Genomic DNA, 18,100 nt, shown 5'->3' with positions numbered 1-18,100 from the left:
GATTCAGAAATATACCAAATAAAATAATAGATGTAAGGAAACATTAAATATACAAATTTAAATGGAGAAACTCAGAAATAGACTGGTTATGTATCAGATACCTGAAAGAGAAGACAAATTTTTAAGCTTGGAAATGAGATCAGAAAGATGAAAAATGACATATTTTGTGAGATGCAGGTTTTAAGCTTCAGTATGTCAATAAGGTAAAAATAATATAACCATTGTAACGGTTATTTTTAAAAAGATATATTGAAAAGATACATAACTTTTATACTTGTTTATATCCTGTTATCTTAATTATATCTTAATTCTAATTAAGAATCTAGTTTATAAATTATCACTACAAAACAAAACACAAAAATAACCTAATATGAATTATAAGTAGTAAACAAGATGTAGAATGATGTTAAACCTAGCTATTAATAAGAAAATATAAAAGAGCTTTATTTTTTCATTATTAAACTACCAAAATATTAACTGAATTTTATTCTAAAGAACTAATTCAAAATAATAAAAAGCCTATGTGTAGAAAAATATTCATCATTCCATTTTTAAAGTAATTAAAACATTATTAATTTCAAAATAAGTGAATGGTTGGTGGAATAATATGCAGCCACTCACATGAAAGGTTTTGAAGAATATATAGAAGGAAAAAGACTATGTATAGCACAAAAAAGCACATACCACTTTACATGAACACAGGATATAAAAAACACAAATGACTAGAAGAGAGAATATAAAGATATTGTTAAATTGTGGTGACAAAATTATGGATGATTTTCTGTTTCCAAATTTTCTAAAATAACATGTAGTTTTGATAAGCTTTACTTACATTTGCTTTAGGAATATTAGCCTGAGTGGATGAAAGGCATTAAATATTCTATGAATTTCATAGCATCCCTAAATTTGGTAATATTGGACAACTATAATGATAGTAAGGATAAATGGCATATTTGCCCTACTTAAATCAGAGAACTGGGCTACTGGTTATGAAAGATTTTCAAAAGCACCATTATGTCCAGCTGTATCCATATATCTTTTAAAGATGATCTGACCTTTAAGAAAGAACAAAACCTTTTAGAGTTAATCAGAAATTCTAAAACAGATACTTGGAAAAGTTTACTTCCTACTTAAACCTTATTACTGCAATAAAGAAAGATAGCACAGTCCATAGTTAATGCAAGTATCATTTTAAAATGTCTTCCAGTAGCTGGAACTATAAAAGATGTGCCATGTTTATTTCATGATGGATAGTCCTCCAAATATCATTCTTCAGCATTATGATCACTTTATCAACATTCAAAGGCTCTATGAATGAAAGAACACTGTTACATATCTTAGAATTCCATGTTCAATATGCAGCTATAGAAAGGATAGTGAACTTTACTGAAATGTCCCCTAGCAGTTTTTATGCAAATAGCAAAATATCAAAGCTTTGTTACCAAAGCAAAAACATTCACCATGGGTTCAAGACAGACAGTGATACAGAGTTAATCTATAGAATCATTTGGTGTGTGTTCCTCAAGTGGGAAAAAGCTTCAAGATAAAAACATTCTGAACCACATACTTATAAGGAACAATTCAATGGGTATCCAGCTGTAACTTCTACTTTACATGGAGGCTGCATTTCTTGGCTTGGATGAAGTTTATTGTAAGTCTCTTTGTCTCAGTTCTCCTAGATACAATGAAGCAAAGGGGTGGGTGTAATGCAAAGGGAATGTGCTCCACAAGAGTTATTCCATTTTGCTGTAGAAAACAAAGCGTGGAAAAGCCCAGTCCCTGAGGGTCTAACAGAGTTGTGGAGAAGCTGGTACAACATGGCTGCTTTCTCTACAGAGCTGTGTCCTCAGCCACGAGCCCTCAGCCTCCTCAGCTCTCTAGAGACTTACAAAGCTTTTCTTTGCTCACCAGAACAGTCAGTCCTTGGAGGACATCCCACCCAGTTCTGTGTCTCCATCCTCCCCTTTTCTGAAGTGACCCAATTCTGCTTTCTCACATTCCTGAGTATAGACAGATCAGTAAAGCGTTCAAATCATCAGGCTTCTGACAAAAAGAGTGAAGTTAAAGGGATTCAGAGTGCACAAGGGTTAAGTCCTATCTTTGTACCAGCATATTGATCAGAACACTATCATAATCTTAATGGTAAGAGCACAATTTAGAAGACATTTTAGGAATAAGTGTTTTGATATGTTGCTTGTTTTGTTCCACCATTCTAACGCTAAAAGCTTGGCCATTCATTTGCATTATGACACTAGTTTATGATTTAGGCTGCATTCACAATAACATCAGGCATATTAATTTCCAACTAGAATCATGATTGTGATGATGAATTCAACTACTGGCAAATCATCAGAGGGGTTGCTCAGATGTTGCAGAATGATTTGGTTCTTGAAGATATGGAGTACTCAAGGGGTACCTCCCAACCGTGGAGATGAGACTGAAATCACTACAAAATAAACATCCATACATAGTCATAATGAGGTGTTTTGAGTGAGATTTAAAAACACACTGACAGAGTGAAAAATTAAGAAAAATTTTCATATGAGCTATAAAAGCTAGCTTATATGAAAGCATAGAAAACTAAGTTCTTCATCCTCATTTGCAAATCTGCTTATCTTCCTTTTTTTCCCTTCTTCCTGTAATGGTTCCATGACCATCTGAGTTACAAGAGCCCCATACTGGGTACCCAACACCTCAAAACCCTCTTTCCCTCTCCACCCCTTTCCTCACCTATGTAATCATCACCTGAGCACTCAGCTGCTCAAAATCTCTTATGATCCTCCCCAGGCCCCACTGCATCAGTCTCTTATAATCCCTCACATATGCTATTACATTCACCTCACCTTTTCTTCAGTCCATCTCCATCCATACTGCTGAAAGAGTCATCTTCCCAAACATATCCACTAGTGTATTCAGAAAATCTCTGAAAACTGCACATCACACACTCCTTATGTAATAGAGCCCACCCCACGACAATGATACAGATTCCTCAATGTCTTTTCCCATTTCTCCTCTCCATGTAATTTTTGTCTTAAACTAAAGGGCTCTCCTGCTTCTGCATTTCTGCTCAAACTTGAATATTCCCCTTGCTTCTTCTTATCTGCCCCTTCAGCATCTTATTTCCAGGAAACTTTCCCTAAGCAACTCATTCTAAATACTTTGGTCAATAGTGCCCCTTTTTATGGCACTCGCTCTCTCATACATATGTCTTCAATCTGATAAAACTAAGATTTTTGCAGGCAAAAATTATGTCCACTTCCGAAGTACCCAGCCCAGTGGCTTAAACAATGGATGCCCAAATATTTGCTCAATGTCTGATGCCCTTGTCCTTTCTTTTTCAGTGCGACCACCACCCTATAGTTACGACCATGAGATGGATTACTGTGCAGACTTGCCGCCTCCCTACTCCCCAGCCCCACAGCCTTCAGCACAGCGTTCTCCACCCCCTCCTTACCCTGGAAACTCAAGGAAGTAATCCTTCTCCCAGAACACAATATGTGACAGTCAGAATCTCACCCATAATAAAATACTCAGAAACAGAGAGGAAAAGTTTGCTCTAAGGAATATTCTTTTAGGCCAAACAATGTGTCAAGTGGAATGTCCCAGCTGAAGGCACAGGGATTTTACCCTTCTCAGAGCTGACCCCATATGGAGTATTATGTGTGGTTTGATGGTACCACATCTGAAGAGATCTACTAATCACAGAAAGCACATTCAGAAAAGAGAAAAGAGATAGACAAAACATATGAAAATCATGTTGCTCAAGGAAATCGCAGTACTGATCCTGGAAAAGAGATTTATGTAAGACATGAGAACAGCCTGGACTACAGAAAGAAACAACTATTTTCTTGTAGCTTAAAAGCCAGAACTAGGACCGTTCATTGTTTGCTCATCAGTAAACGCAGATCAAGTCCATTTGAGCCCACCCTGTGCCTTACACTGTTTGAAGCGCTGCATGGAAAATACAGGAACTTTAGTGTCAGGGGAAGAACAGTGAACTTTGGTTGCAGTAAGTATAAGAAAGGGCAATTGGAACTTCCTTATTGACTATATTGCTTTGTGAAGCTCCCTGTTACCAAGATGTCAAACAAAACTTGGCTGATGATCTGGTAGAGATATGCTGCAGAAAGGAGCTAAATCAAATGGTAGATGGGTCCTGCTCATGTTTTAGGTAGGTGGGAGGTAAACTTGTATGTTTCCAAGAATGAAAACAACTGGAATAGTTGAATCTTATATATTTAATTTGACAATTAAAACAGGATCAAAAGGAGTCAATAGCTACTTGGATCCAAGAAATCTTCAATGCTAGCTACTGCCACCTAAAAATCATGTGACTTTAATTAGTATATTATGACAAAAATTATTACAACAGTGAAAAAATAACTGAATCAATTTCCATAAGCAACAAACACTTCACTTCAGATTAAAAGACTAGAAGCCAAATATCCCCATGAGATTTGAGATCAGGGAGTAAAACCTTAGACCTTGACCGTGAAGATATACAGCTGTTTACAAAAAGAAGAGGGAAAAAGAAAGTTTGGATTCTGTTCTGTGGAATTCTATTCATATGTAGCTTAGACAAATTTCTTTTTCTCTTTCTTAATATTTTCATAATCTATTCCCTTGAAAGAGTTATACAGTTAATGGTAAGGTTAAGATACTGAGAGAAAACTGTTGCCTTTTGCTAAAATCCAAATGTTAAGAAGTGTCTACCTTTAGGTGTAAAGTTTTTAATAAATAATTCCTAATGTGCCATAATTCCTAATGTGCCTAAGTTTTATATTTTTATGTGGGTCCTCTTATGTATTTAAAATCTACACTGAGAAATATTGGAAGAGAGTGATGTCACCCAGATGGCAACATAGGCCATTCCTGACTGCACGCCCCCTTACAAGAACTAGCATCTGTTCAGGACAGGACACACCACTAGAAGCACAGGGGTGGAGCTGAATCATCCCCACCACCACACACATACCAGAGACCAAGACAGACTCATTAAAAGAAGAGAAGCAGTCATGCTGGCCACACTGACCTTCCCCCAGGCTGGTGCCACACCTCATGCACAGGCCTCTCCTGAGTCTCCGGCTCCTCCATGGGGAAAGAGAACCCGGGGGCACAACCAGCACCCCCCAGCATTGGAGTCACTTTGTGGGACCCCCTATTCCCCTAGGTTAATCTTGCTACACAGGGACTGCAGGGGATCTTCGGGGCTCAACCCCTGGGAACCTGACTGTGACCGAGAAGTGGGGGGCAGCCTGCAACAACAAGAACACCAAATGCATACCAATCTGTTGCTGCATTATCCGGTTAGTATTCCTGACCAGTGGCTTTGCTCATCTACAAAACCAAACTGGGGGCACGTTTTGACAAGGGAACTTAGTGGGATACAGATCTGCCTGATTTTGCTGGCCCTAGAGCCCAGTTTGCCATGTCCAGGCAAGGAACCGAATCACAGCCCTATCCATGGTGGAGAGTGTCTCCCAGCCCCATCTGACCTGGAAGCTGTGTGGCTCAGTCGTGCTCCAGCCAAGAGGTGAACGGGCAGAGCTGATCACCCCCAAAATAGAGCCAGTACTGGGCATGGAGGTTTCCCATGCTATGAACAGGCAGGGGGATTAACCCATAGCCAAAGCTGAGGGTGGCTCCTGGTCCCTTGCAACCAGACACCCTGTTTGGGAAATGGAGAGTAGCCTGGAATGGCCCCTTCTCCTCCAGCCCAAGCAAGGCGGCTGAGACAGTCCCATGTACTATGGAGGGCTTTCCAGCCCTACCTGACCAGGAAGGCTGGTGAAAACACCAAAAGCTGTGTGGTCCAAAAGTGTTTGGGGCAAGAAAAGGGTAGACAGAGATAAGAGTTTGCAAAGCCAAACCAGTGACCTGGTTCCTTGAGGGAACTTGGGGTGCAGGACAGCTTGAGTTAAGACAATAAACAAAAAGCTTTACCAGCCTTACAGCTGCTTCTCCTGCTGCACCTGGGCAGAGAGTCTAATTCATGGTCCTGCTCATCACTGCATACAGCCTTCAGCCTGTCTGACCAGCAAACCTAACCAGAGCACGTGGGAAACTGCAAGCAATTCAAGTGTTCTACCTATAGTGGCACCTGAACAGAGAGCACAGCCTGTGGCTTCCCTGTCTACAGAGTAAAACCAGGGTATTCAGTGCACACTCAGGCCTTATTAAGGCCCCCAAACAATGAGCTGTATAGGCCTTTTCAGGCTAGTTCATAGCCCCATCTATTACTGCATATAGGGCCCAGTCCTGACCATCTAGTAAACCTAACTAGAGAAATCGGGCAACCATGGAGCCTATGTTAAGCCTCATTTGGGTAGGAAGCCAAGCCAGCAGACCAGCTATTTTCAGCCAGTGGCATCCCCATCCTGAGAGGTCAGACAGTTGCCTCAGCCAAACAGAGCACAACAGCAGGCTATACCTGCCCAAGACCATTACCAGAAGACACACAGAGAGAACCAGACTGAGTTGACTGATGCAGAACTGTCTCTGACCAAGCAAACCAGATGTAAGTCTGGAAGAGGAAGCCCATTACTTAAAAGCACAGAAATCAATTTAAGGAATCAAAGATCTCAAGATCAGGTAAATATGACATTGCCAAAGGAAACTGATAAAGCTCCAATAACTGACTGTAAAGAAATGGAGATCTATGACCTGTCAGGAAAAGAATTTAGAATAATCCTCTTAAGAAAATTTTATGAACCAGAAGGAAACACAGACAACTAAACAAAAGTAGGAAAACAATGCATGAACAATATATGAAGATTGACAAGGAAATAGCAACCAGCAAAAAAAAAAAAAAAACTCCAAACAAACAAAAATCCTAGAGCTGAAAAATACAATAACTGAACTGAAAAATTTAATAGAGTTTCAAAAGTAGACTTGACCATGCAGAAGAAAGAATCAGCAACCTGGAAAATAGAACATTGGAAATTCCTAGTCAGAGGAGCAAAAAGAACAAAGAATGAAGAGTAAAGACAGCCTACAGGAATTACAGGGCACAATGAAAAGAAACAATATTTGCACTATAGGAATATTAGAAGGGTAGAGAATGAGAAAGAGATAGAAAGTATATTTAAAGCAATAATGGCTGAAAATTTCCTAAATCTGGCATCATGAATGGGCATCTACATCCGTGAGATCCAAAGGACACCAAATAGATTGAAACTGAATAGGGCTACACTGAGACAAATTCAGTTAAGTTGCTAAAATTTAAAGCAAGATAAAATTTTAGGAGCAGGAACAGAAAAATGAGAAGTTATGTTTAAGGAAACCCCCTCAAGATTATAAGCTGTTGAATGTAGTTTGCAAGTAGCTAGTTAGAAATATCTTTATTATAAATTAGCTTAAGTACTTCACTACATGCGTTACAGAATGTGTTTCACTTCCTTTCATGAAAAGAACACTGTACTGAAAACTAAAATTGCTTCCAAGTAGTTTGTTAGGAACATCATTATTACAAATCTTCTTAAGCACTCTACAGCATGCATTACAGATTGGGTATTACTTCCATTCACTGATAGAACTCAGTGCTGAACACAGCTTGCAAGTAGACTGTTCAAATCATCTTTATTACAAGTTTTCTTAATCACTTCACTAAGTGCATTACAGAATTAGTATTACTTCCTTACAATGAAGGAACACTATGCTGAATACAGCTTGCAAGTAGCTTCTTAGAAACATCTTTATTAAGTGATTTCATAAATAATTCACTACATGCATTACAGAATGTGTATCACTTCCATTCACTGAAAGGAAGCTGTGCTGAACACAGCTTGTAAATAGCTTCTTGGAAAAATCTTTATTTCAATTCTTAAACACTGCATAAAAAATACTGGGAATAGATCAAATTTTTGTGTCACTTTATGATTAAATCTAAAATGTTTAATCCAACATCATCATAATTCAAGTGAAATCCCAAAACAATGTCACAAATTTGCTAATAAAGCAAGTGTCTGAAGGTATAAATTAATGTTCCTGTACTTGTAGTTAGGAAACTTAGTATTTAATACAAGTAGCATATTTTACTTTCAAATACATTGATCTAAGTGAAATATGGTCTGCCAGTGAGATCTAAATGCTAGATTTGTTTTGAATGACTTGTTTGATTTTTAGGCACTGATAATTTTCTTATTTATGAAGACACAAAGCATTCAAGAGTTCTAGCCTATTCTAGTGACTGAGATTTCAGTAAAATTTTAACATTACATGTGCTTTAATTTATCTCTCTTCTGCAAGTGTGATTAGACCCATTTACACTGCAGCTGTGCAACTCAAAGTGGCAGGCTCCCTGTGACTTTCAGAATGTTGGTTGCAAATGCAACCATGTATTCCTTAAGAAAAAATGGGGAGGAAAAGACTAGCGGAAATTGAATTATCGTCATCTTCGCTGTCAATTAATGTTTACTGCATACCTCCTATGTTCTGCAAACACTACCTGCATAGGAACCATTTCAGTCCACACCATCTCTCTTCATTGAGTTGTTTTATGGCCTCCTTTAAAGCAAATCACAAACCCTCATAGGTCTAAGATAGATGAGCATTTTTATATTTGCATTTAGTGTCACATAGCATAAACATGCACGTTATCAGTATAGACTTTTGGAGGTCACTGATTATTTCAATAGATGATACATCTTGGGGGAAAACAGTATATGATATGAAAGTTTTGGATTAATGTTTTTGCTGTAGCTGCAGTACTTCCAAAAACAATAAAATGAAATAACCCATTGTAATGAGGGTTATATTTTAATTGTCTTGTATCCATTTTGTTTGACCCTCCATTCCTGCTGATTTAACCTTATTCTTCTATATAGGAAATACACAGTAAGCCAGACAGACTTTATTTTGAATCTTGTCTCCTGCCTGCATGATTTGAGACAGGCTACTTCATCTCTACAAAATTCAACTTCCTACTCTAGAAAATGTAAATAATTTCAATGAGCTGCATCAGGTTTTGTGAAAATTGGACAAAAATTCCAAGTATAGTGCTTAGCACATAGAAAATGTTCTATAAATATTAGCCAAACATAAATCAATAAAAGAATAACATAAGGATGACAGCCTCTGGAACTGTGCTATCCAAGATACTAGCCACCAGCTACATAGGGTTATTTAAATTTAAATGGATTGAAATCAAATTAAATGAAAAATCCAGTTCTTCATTCTCACTAGCCACATTTCAAATACTGCATTGCCTCACGTGGCTACCTTATTGGGCAGGTCTGTTCTGGGAAAATGAGAACCTGTGAGCAATAAGAGGCCCATCCACTCAGGCTCTCCTTGGGCCAAGGGTAGGGAAACTATTACAAGAGCTAAAGGGCTGAATCTAGAAGAAAGACCTTAGCTCTGGCCCAGAAGCTGGTGAGACAGAACCACAGCCTGTTTTCAGAGTCCAGTCAATTCTGCAGCTGCCCTGCTCAGCTCTAAAAGCCATTACAGGAGCATCCAGGGCCACCCACATCTTCCTAAGCTGTATCACCGAGGGGTACTCTTCCATATTTCAGAATGTTGTTCCCACCACCAAATGAAAGCAGCACTCACCACTCATCTACCTGATTCCCAACTTGTTCTTGTTTAACCAACCAAACCCATTTTGCCAACTTTGGGCTGTGCAAGGTAGGATCTAGCAGTCATCAGACCATACTGAGCCCTTTAAGTAGTGGAGTTCTGGGTGCTACTGTTTGATTTTTAACTTAATTAAAACAACCTAACTCTCAAATGCCAGAGTCAGACGATCACCTTGCAAATCACCACAGAGGCTTCTAAGGACTACCAGATCCTCAATCAGAACCTGGTTGAAATGTGCAATTTCAATTTTCTAATTGCAGGCCCATACTGCAAGGGATGTAGCTGAACTTGTGTTAGGTCAATGCTCTTCTGAAACAACCCCACTATGTGGTATGTTCAAACTGTCTCAGGAGGTCCAGAAAGAAAAATGACAGAACTAGCTTCAAAATGGTCCACAAGGATTCTGATTCTACCCTACTCCCAACATCTCCCTTGCCTCTCACCACCTGTTGAAGCAGAGGACAGACCACAGCTTCAGAGCAGGACAGACTGGTTTCTCTCTCATCTCTGTCACCTTCTAGCTGTGTTCTGAGCCAAGTAACTGAGTTTCCATAACCTTAGTTTTATCCAAAATATGTGAAAAATACCACCCTTGCCAGGTCACTGTAATGATTATAAATAGTAGAGAGAGAGTATCTGTTATAATGATTCTATCTGGGTTGATGACTCAGACAGAGATAAATAGATGCACTATCCTCATTCCAATCTTTGTGCTTCCACTTCTATAAGAAGATAGAATAGTTATCTATTGCTGTGTAACAAATATCTGAAAACTTAGTGACTTAAAACAACACTTATTATCTCAGATTTTTAGGCCTAGATTCTGGGTGTAGCTTGGCTGGGTCCTCTGGCTCAGGGACTCTCACAGACTGGATGGATAGCCTTCTCAGTGTGCACCGGAGGGGTCTGCCTCCATGCTTACTTGTGTGTTTTGTTGTTGACCGTATTTCTCTCCTTGCAGAGTTTTGGACTGAGGGCCTCACTGACTCACTGGCTGTTGACCAGAGACGACCCTCAATTCCTTACTACATGGGCCTCTCCATAGGGCAGTTCCATTATGTCAGCTTGCTTCCCCAGGGAAAGCAAGCAAAGAAAAGCCATAGAGTAAAAAAAGTGTGCAGGCAAAACCCAGTTCCAGCAAGACGGGAGTCACAGACTTTTAAACCTAGTCACGGAACTGACATCTCACCATTTTTGTCATGTTCTATTCCTTAGAATCAGGTCACTAGTCCAGTCCACACAAAACAGGACAGGATGACACAGGACACAAACACCAGGTGAGAACATCGGGAGCCATCTTAGTAGACAGCCTATCGCAGCAGTGTATTTCATCTCATTCTCCCTAAGTCCGTTATCTGGAGTTTGGGCAATCTTCCCTCTCGACAGCTGAAGGAATCTCAGAGTCATGCTTAGCTGTGATCAAATTGCTTTTAGTGAACAGACAGGCTAAAATGGAGCCAGAGACACTCACAAAGCCACATTCCTAACAAATATTGAACAGAGACATACCCGTTCATGTTTCTCATAAACTTCATTTACGAGCTGCTAAAAGCACATTGCAGTTTGGCAGGAAATAAGGTATTCCACATACCACATACCTTATGGACAAGTCTTAACGTGGTTCCAGTTCTAACCTTTGCTTCAACTTTGTTCCAAAATATATAATCAAGACAAGTTTCCAGATGAGTGTTCAGTAGATCAAGTTGCTACCTCACTTAATCCTGAATATCTTCACTAAAAATGGAAAACAAATCCAAAAAAAATGTTTGCAACTGCAGAAACATGTGCTGGAGATGTTTGCCTTCACTGAATGTGCTAAGGAATAACTGGGTAAAAAAATCATCCACAGTTAGACTCTGATTCCAGTGAGACTGGAATTTACAGTTAGACTCTGTGCTTCTCTTCTTATAACCCAGTTGTCCGCAGCTTTTGAGTGTGTGCCATTTGTTAATACAGAGAGGACAAAGGGGAATCATTTTCTGAATTGTTTTTTGTCATGGGTGATACATGAATAAAAGACTGCATATTGTTTCCATGGCCTGAAAGATAGATAATTTAATTTTTTTTCTTACTAAAATTCAAAGAGAACCTGTGATCTGATTTTCCCATTTTTTGTATCTTATTGTAAGTTAACGTGTTCATTATTGTACATTTCGTGTATTATCTGTTGACTGGGAACAAGTAGAAGGCAATTCAGAAGAATTAAGTAATTGAAGTTCAATTCTTTCTGCTTTGATAGTGAAAATGGATTTGGAGACCCACCCCCTGGGTCTCTCACCACCATTGGAATACCCAAGACACACTCCCTCACCTCCTTGCCTGAGGATAGGCCTCTCGCTTCCTCAGGGAACCCCTGCTCTTCTTTCAAGATGTGGTTAAAGAGATTATACTTTTTAGAGATCTGATCATTTCTCCAATGAGAAATAATTGATTCGCACCTTTGCCCCTTTTTGTATCTATTTTGTACCTCTTTTATGTCCCTTGTCACAGATTTATTAAATGTCTGTCTCCTCCTATAAGCTCTTTAAGAGCAAGGACTGTCTTTGGAACATATGCTATTTCCAGGAGGTATCTATATGGTAGTTGGAACATGAAATAAGTGACTGACTATATTACACCAGCAAGTAATAATTGACATTCAAAAATGTTAAAATAACTTTATGAATTAAAGGAAGAGAATTTATAGTGAGTAGCATATTCTAAGTGGAGTCCATAATCCAAGATACAGGTCAGACAACAGGATAAAAGGCTTTAGTTTCATAGTGTTTAATTGATGATAATGTCAATTCAGATATAGTTGGACTGTGTCATTAAGTGTGGTATTAACACATGTCCACTCAAGTAAATGAACATGCTCATCTTGACTGACTCAGTGGGAACAAGGCAACATGCCAGTTTGGGAGAGGCACTTTTATAATTCTTCAGGTTAAAATTAAGCTTTTCATTTTTTACTTAAAAAGAACATAAACCAAATAGCCAAGAAGAACTGTTTCATAAATCACATTTCCATACAATGGACTTGAACTTAATTTAGACTTCAGAAACAGTGGCCAAAGGATTCATAAAAGGCATTTTTACTAAAATAAGATGCCATAGTTTTCACATTACCATTTCTTCAGGATATGTTGAAAAACCTCTGAATATTCTGACATGAAACACAGAAGACCGAACCTGCTGGAAATGGATAATAAAATGGGTACCAGCTTTTGTGCAATTATTATTCAGTATGCACAGAGAGCAAAAGTGCATGTATCTAAGTCCTAAAAAGCAGTAATGCCATTGTAAAAGATTGATTCTCAATGGACCCATCCCCAGAAATATCTTACCTTGAAACATAGTAATAATTTTGGGAGCTTTTTTGGTGCCAGACACTGTTCTAGCACTCCACATTTAATTATGTTTAATATTCCAATCCCATTAGATAATTGGTTTAGAAACTAAATGTGCCACTTCATAGTCCTAAAAAACATCTTTCAGTCATAATAAACTTTTAATGCTGCAAATATACCCATATTTACTCTTTGCTTATAAGCATTACCTATGACGATCTTGGTGCTGATTGCAGAAGCTGCCTTTCCATGGCTGATTGCCAGGTGGATGACTATATGTGTCTGAACAATCTTAATGATTCATATCCTTTATATTGCCCTTTTGTGGCAATCCATCGCTTAGTCTCCATCAGCTCCAGTTTTTATGTGCATGGTGGATAAAATAGTGAAAGGATTTTTTTTATCTCTGACATGGCACCTGGTCCCAGCAGACACTTTCACTCAATTATCTCTCAGGTCATGGATTTTACCTGTCCAGAAACCATTATGAATTTTCTGTGGATCCTCTATATTTCTTTTTTGACCAGGACAGAGGAATGAGTCAATATTTATGGCAAAAGGATAAACATCTACAAAATAATGTGCATTTTTAACTAATTGTGAAGGGACAGTCATGAATGTTGGTAAGCATGAATGAAAACCATAAAAATTGCTGTCTATTTGTACATATCTCAGTATTCCTATGGAATTGGTTATTGGTTTTCTGTTGCACATTTTTAAGAAATGCAAAAACTCTGCAGAATTAAAAATAATACATATAAACAATAAAATATTAAACTAGATAATAATAACATTTAGAATAGTTAGGGAAGAATTTTAAATGAGAAAAAGATAATAGTAGTCTTCCAGATAATTCTTCATAAACAGCGGAGTTCTATAGTAATCCAGGAATAAAATAGTTCTGCACAGCTCAAAGCTATATATGCATACATGTCAAAATTAAAATATTTATGAAGGCTGTGTTTCTCCAAGTCACAGCAATCTAATAAATGATATTTCTCCATCTTGGGCCTCATTTGCTACTATAAAACTTTCAGAGTCCTGCAAAGTCCAGCCTATAATTATGTTTGGGAGTCTCCAGGGGGTATTCCTATAGCCTCTTAGATTGCATCTCCCAGTTTCTTCCTCTCCAGCTCCCCTTCACCGATGTTACTGGTGAGCCATTTGCCAACAACTAGATCACCATGAAGGTGACTTGGCACTGCTGTGCTAAGGGCTGCTGGTAAGACCCGTGCACAGTTCACTGTGCCAGCCACCCAACTGCTGCTCCTGTAGGAGCACCTATGTTGCCATGTCTGCTCATGCCTGCAGGGGCAGAGCTACCATGGGCACTGACTCAGTGCAACGTCTGCCTCTGGCTGTTGTTCAAAGCTACTGGCCCAGTACTGCTAGAGTTAGGACACATACTCCCCCTGAGGCCTGGGCCACTGAAAGAGTAGAGTCTACAATACACGAGAGCTTCCTATATTCTCCCCATTCCCCCCACAGACCAAGAAAGTGTTGCTCTCTGAGCTAAATGAGAAAGTACCCTTTCTTCTACTGAAGACATTAGGCTCAAAGCAGCAATATTTCATGTTCCCAATATGTCAGCAGCTATTTCATGAAAATAGTTCTTTCAGTTTTGACCTAACATCCTCTTCTCTCCCTCAAACTTAGACATGGATCTATAAGGAAAGAGCTTCCAGACAAATTCAAGTGATAGACATTTTGCTCTTATTAAAAAAAAAATCCACTTTCCTCTGAAGGCTGGGATATTTTACGGGAATATAATTCTGGCTCTTTCCTCCTCAAGACAAACCTTGCCCAGAAGACTTCATAATCTCTCATGGAAATAAAATCTTGGTGGATCTGCTCCATATTCATCTTTCAGTCATGTGAGAATGAACAGTTTAAGCTCAGTGTGGGCAGGTGCCTTCTGCACTACATACAAAATACAATGATTTCAATGGCTGACCCATTTCTCCCTGCAATGAATAAGTAGTATTAAGGTAGTACTTATCTGGACAAATTCAAATGAACTGAGAAGCATAATTTTATCAAACTACATAAATAACTCATCATATATTTCGATTTTTGCATGTGAACTGACTCATTATGTCCATCTGTAGACAAGTTCTGAAAGATGTATCAGAAGAAACCAAAATAAGGGCTGAATGTCTCTTCATCAAATAATGATTTTGAGCAAATACATGGCATGACATAAGATATCTAAAAATATTGGATGAACAGAGTGTTGAATAGAAATAAAAGATAAAAAGACCCTTTGCATTAAACCTTTCCATACTGCATGCCTTCCACCTTGTCCCTCTGGATCCAGGCTCCACCCCTTTCGGAGAGTCTGTACTGCATGGACGGCATCACTGAGCTCCCTTACCTATTGGGCTTCTGGGTGAGTCTGGCCAAAAGGCAGCCTACCCAGGAGATTAGAAAAAAACAGAGAATAAGGTGGGGTAACTCCTTAGGGTATTTATTTGGGCTGTGCCTCTCAAACAAAAGTCACACTTCCCACGGAATGCCTTCTCTCAACAGCTATTTCTGTCAGCTCCATCCTCTGGCCCATTCAGATCTAGGGCTGGTAAAGCTTCCGCAGTGACACTAACCCCACTACCCCTTATAGTTTCCCTACATTCTACCCACACATTTCATTAAACTATCTTCAAATTACCTAGTTAGAGTGTGCCTTTTTTTTTTTTTGCCCTTATTGAAACACTCATTCTTTAAAGAAAAATCTACATATTGGTTACTTGATATATTAAAATAGACCAGAGTGTCTTTGTCTTTCCAACTGCTCTCGGCTGTATTACAATAAGCAGTAACTTATTACACATTTATTTGATAAAGCAGGCAGGTGATCTGGTTTCTAGTCTCAGCTCTACCATGGACCAGCTTCAGAAAAGTTAAGAATTCTCCAGGACCACTATTCTTTTAAACACAAAATGAAGCTATTAGACTAAATGATTTCTAAAATCATTTCTAGCACTATGATCTTATGAAAGAGTAATAAGTTACTACATGGAAGCTTTCAAGAATAAACAAGCCAACAAAATGAGTCACAAATACTCAGAGCTATAAGGCATCATAGGAATATTTTTATGTAACATTTTTATTTCTTAGGTGAGGAAGCAGACACAGAAGAAAGGAGAGACTTTTTCAGAATCACTAGTGATGAGCCAGCTTGGTGGGAACTAGTAAGACCCATAGTCCTTGCTCTTATCTGCTACACTATCCCACTTCTATTCACAATTGTAGGTTCAGGTTGTTACTGCCATGCTCTTTCCAACCTCAGGGCCTTTGCACGCATTGATCCCTGTCTTTCTCATTGTTCAGATCTCAGTTTAAATATCAAACAATCAGATAAGGCTTGCCTAACAACCTGATCTGAGTAGATCTCCAACTGCCCCTTCCCATTAGTCAGTATCACTATTTCCTATGTGTTGCCTTTATAGCACTTATCCCAAGATGTAAGTAAGTACTATTTGTTTATTTGTTTTGTTCTGTCCCCTTTCCCACTAGACTGGAGGCTCCCTGAGACCAGGAGCATGTCTCTCCAATGCATAACTCCATACCCAGCACCCAGGAAAATGCCTGGGGCAATACAGGCCCTCAATAAAATATATGTTGACTTAATTATTGAATATGTTTTATGGAACTACAAACTAGGGTATAGAATGTAGTTGCCCAAATGCTTTAATAAGGGAAGAGTAAAGTTAGATTTAGGCCCAAAGTTCTTAAATTAGAAGTGATCATCTTAAGAAACCATCTCCTTCTTCTTCAACTCCTTGTCTATATACTGCCTTCCCTAATGGGCATGATTCACAATGAGGGGGCAGTACCATGGCCACCACGCAGGGCCAGGGGGTCTGTGGATCAGTGTGGTAGCTACTAAGTGCCCAAGGAGATGCTCCTGGCGTTTAGGGCACCACAGAGGACAATCAGGCAGGACAACAAATCGTCTTGATCCACAAGCCACACAAAGGCCACACTTCCCTCAAGACTTCACTCCCTCAGATACTTCAGAGTCAACCCCAAAAGAAAAATCCATAATTCCATGAAGTATCATTAATTTTGAAATGTTTAAGATAGACAGTTAATGACCCTAATGCATGCCATTAGCAATGAATTACTGAGCTGTCTGTGTGAGTGTGAGGAACAGGGGGAGAGTTAATAAATGTTCTACCTCCATTTTCTTCTTCAAACTTCAGAGAACAGTGGTTAAATAGCAGGGATAGTGGTTAAATTGGCCTCTCGGGCTGTAGTTTTGCTCTGACAGCTATGTTTCACTCAAGTAATGACCACATGTCGCTGCTTCCCAAGGATGGATGCAAATATCTGCTGTCCAACTCAGGATATATTTTTATCCGACAGCAACCTGCATTCTATGCAGAGTGAAGCTGTGCTTTATTGTTGGTGAATAGGCAAGTGGTAATTTGCAGATGCATGTGTTGTTGGAGTATGAATAATTGATATATAATTGATACTGGACATAAGCCCTTTTAATGGTCTCCATTTGTTAGGACAAAATCCAATCAGGCAACTGTTTTCATGTCACCCAGCTTGAAGTATGTCTTTGGAAATAAAAACTTTGGCTTTTTACATGTCTGGAACATTGATTCAAGTAAGTTAGGCCCTGTAATTGTGAGGTGGCATTAAAATTAAAGTAGGGACAACACTTCTACTAATATTAAGAAGAACTAAACAAAAACTTATGAAAGTGGGTCAATTGATAGAATGACATCTCTAGGCCTAAGTTTAAAAATAAAAATAAGGTTGGTAGGTTTCATGGAAAGGAGATAGCAACCTCTTCCTGGAAAGTTACCAAAAAATAAGTCTGGCACATTTGTGGACACCCTCTTTAGAATCACTTTCATTCACTGTTTCATCAGAGCATTTATTCAATCAAGAGATTTTTGTTGAGAACCTATTTTGCATCAGACACTGATAGAAATGAGAAAAATGGACATGGTCCCTTAACTCACAGTAGAACAATTGTCTTCTAGACCTGAGAGTTTTCCTTTGTTATTATTTTAATGTGACCAACACTAATGGTTTTCATTTGGCTTTGTTTACTAAGCCTATTGCTCATACATCTATGGTTAGTTTGTTGCTTAATTGGTTGGTTGGTTGGTTGGTTGGTTGGTTGGTTGGTTGGTTTTAGCAAGGCTCAACTACTTTGCAGCTGTAAAAAGTCCTGT

General features: G+C 38.8%; 1 protein-coding gene and 1 long non-coding RNA gene across 4 annotated transcripts in view; one reads left to right on the top strand and one right to left on the bottom strand.

Annotated features, from left to right (window-relative positions):
* CYYR1 (cysteine and tyrosine rich 1) overlaps positions 1–4,758 on the top strand; it is a 104,497-nt gene extending 99,739 nt beyond the window's left edge. Inside the window, exon 4 of the mRNA XM_017650817.3 lies at positions 3,342–4,758. Within this exon, the coding sequence (XP_017506306.1) occupies positions 3,342–3,475 (134 nt within the window). The 3' untranslated portion in view covers positions 3,476–4,758. The remainder of the gene's footprint in view (positions 1–3,341) is intronic.
* LOC108391273 (uncharacterized) overlaps positions 1–18,100 on the bottom strand; it is a 355,429-nt gene that overhangs the window by 123,238 nt on the left and 214,091 nt on the right. The gene's annotated exons all lie outside the window — the stretch shown is intronic.

This window comes from Manis javanica, chromosome 3 (assembly GCF_040802235.1).
Source record: "Manis javanica isolate MJ-LG chromosome 3, MJ_LKY, whole genome shotgun sequence".
Taxonomy (NCBI): domain Eukaryota; kingdom Metazoa; phylum Chordata; class Mammalia; order Pholidota; family Manidae; genus Manis; species Manis javanica.
The sequence above is the reverse complement of the archived record's forward strand: the minus strand, read 5'-3'. Positions and strand labels throughout refer to the sequence as shown.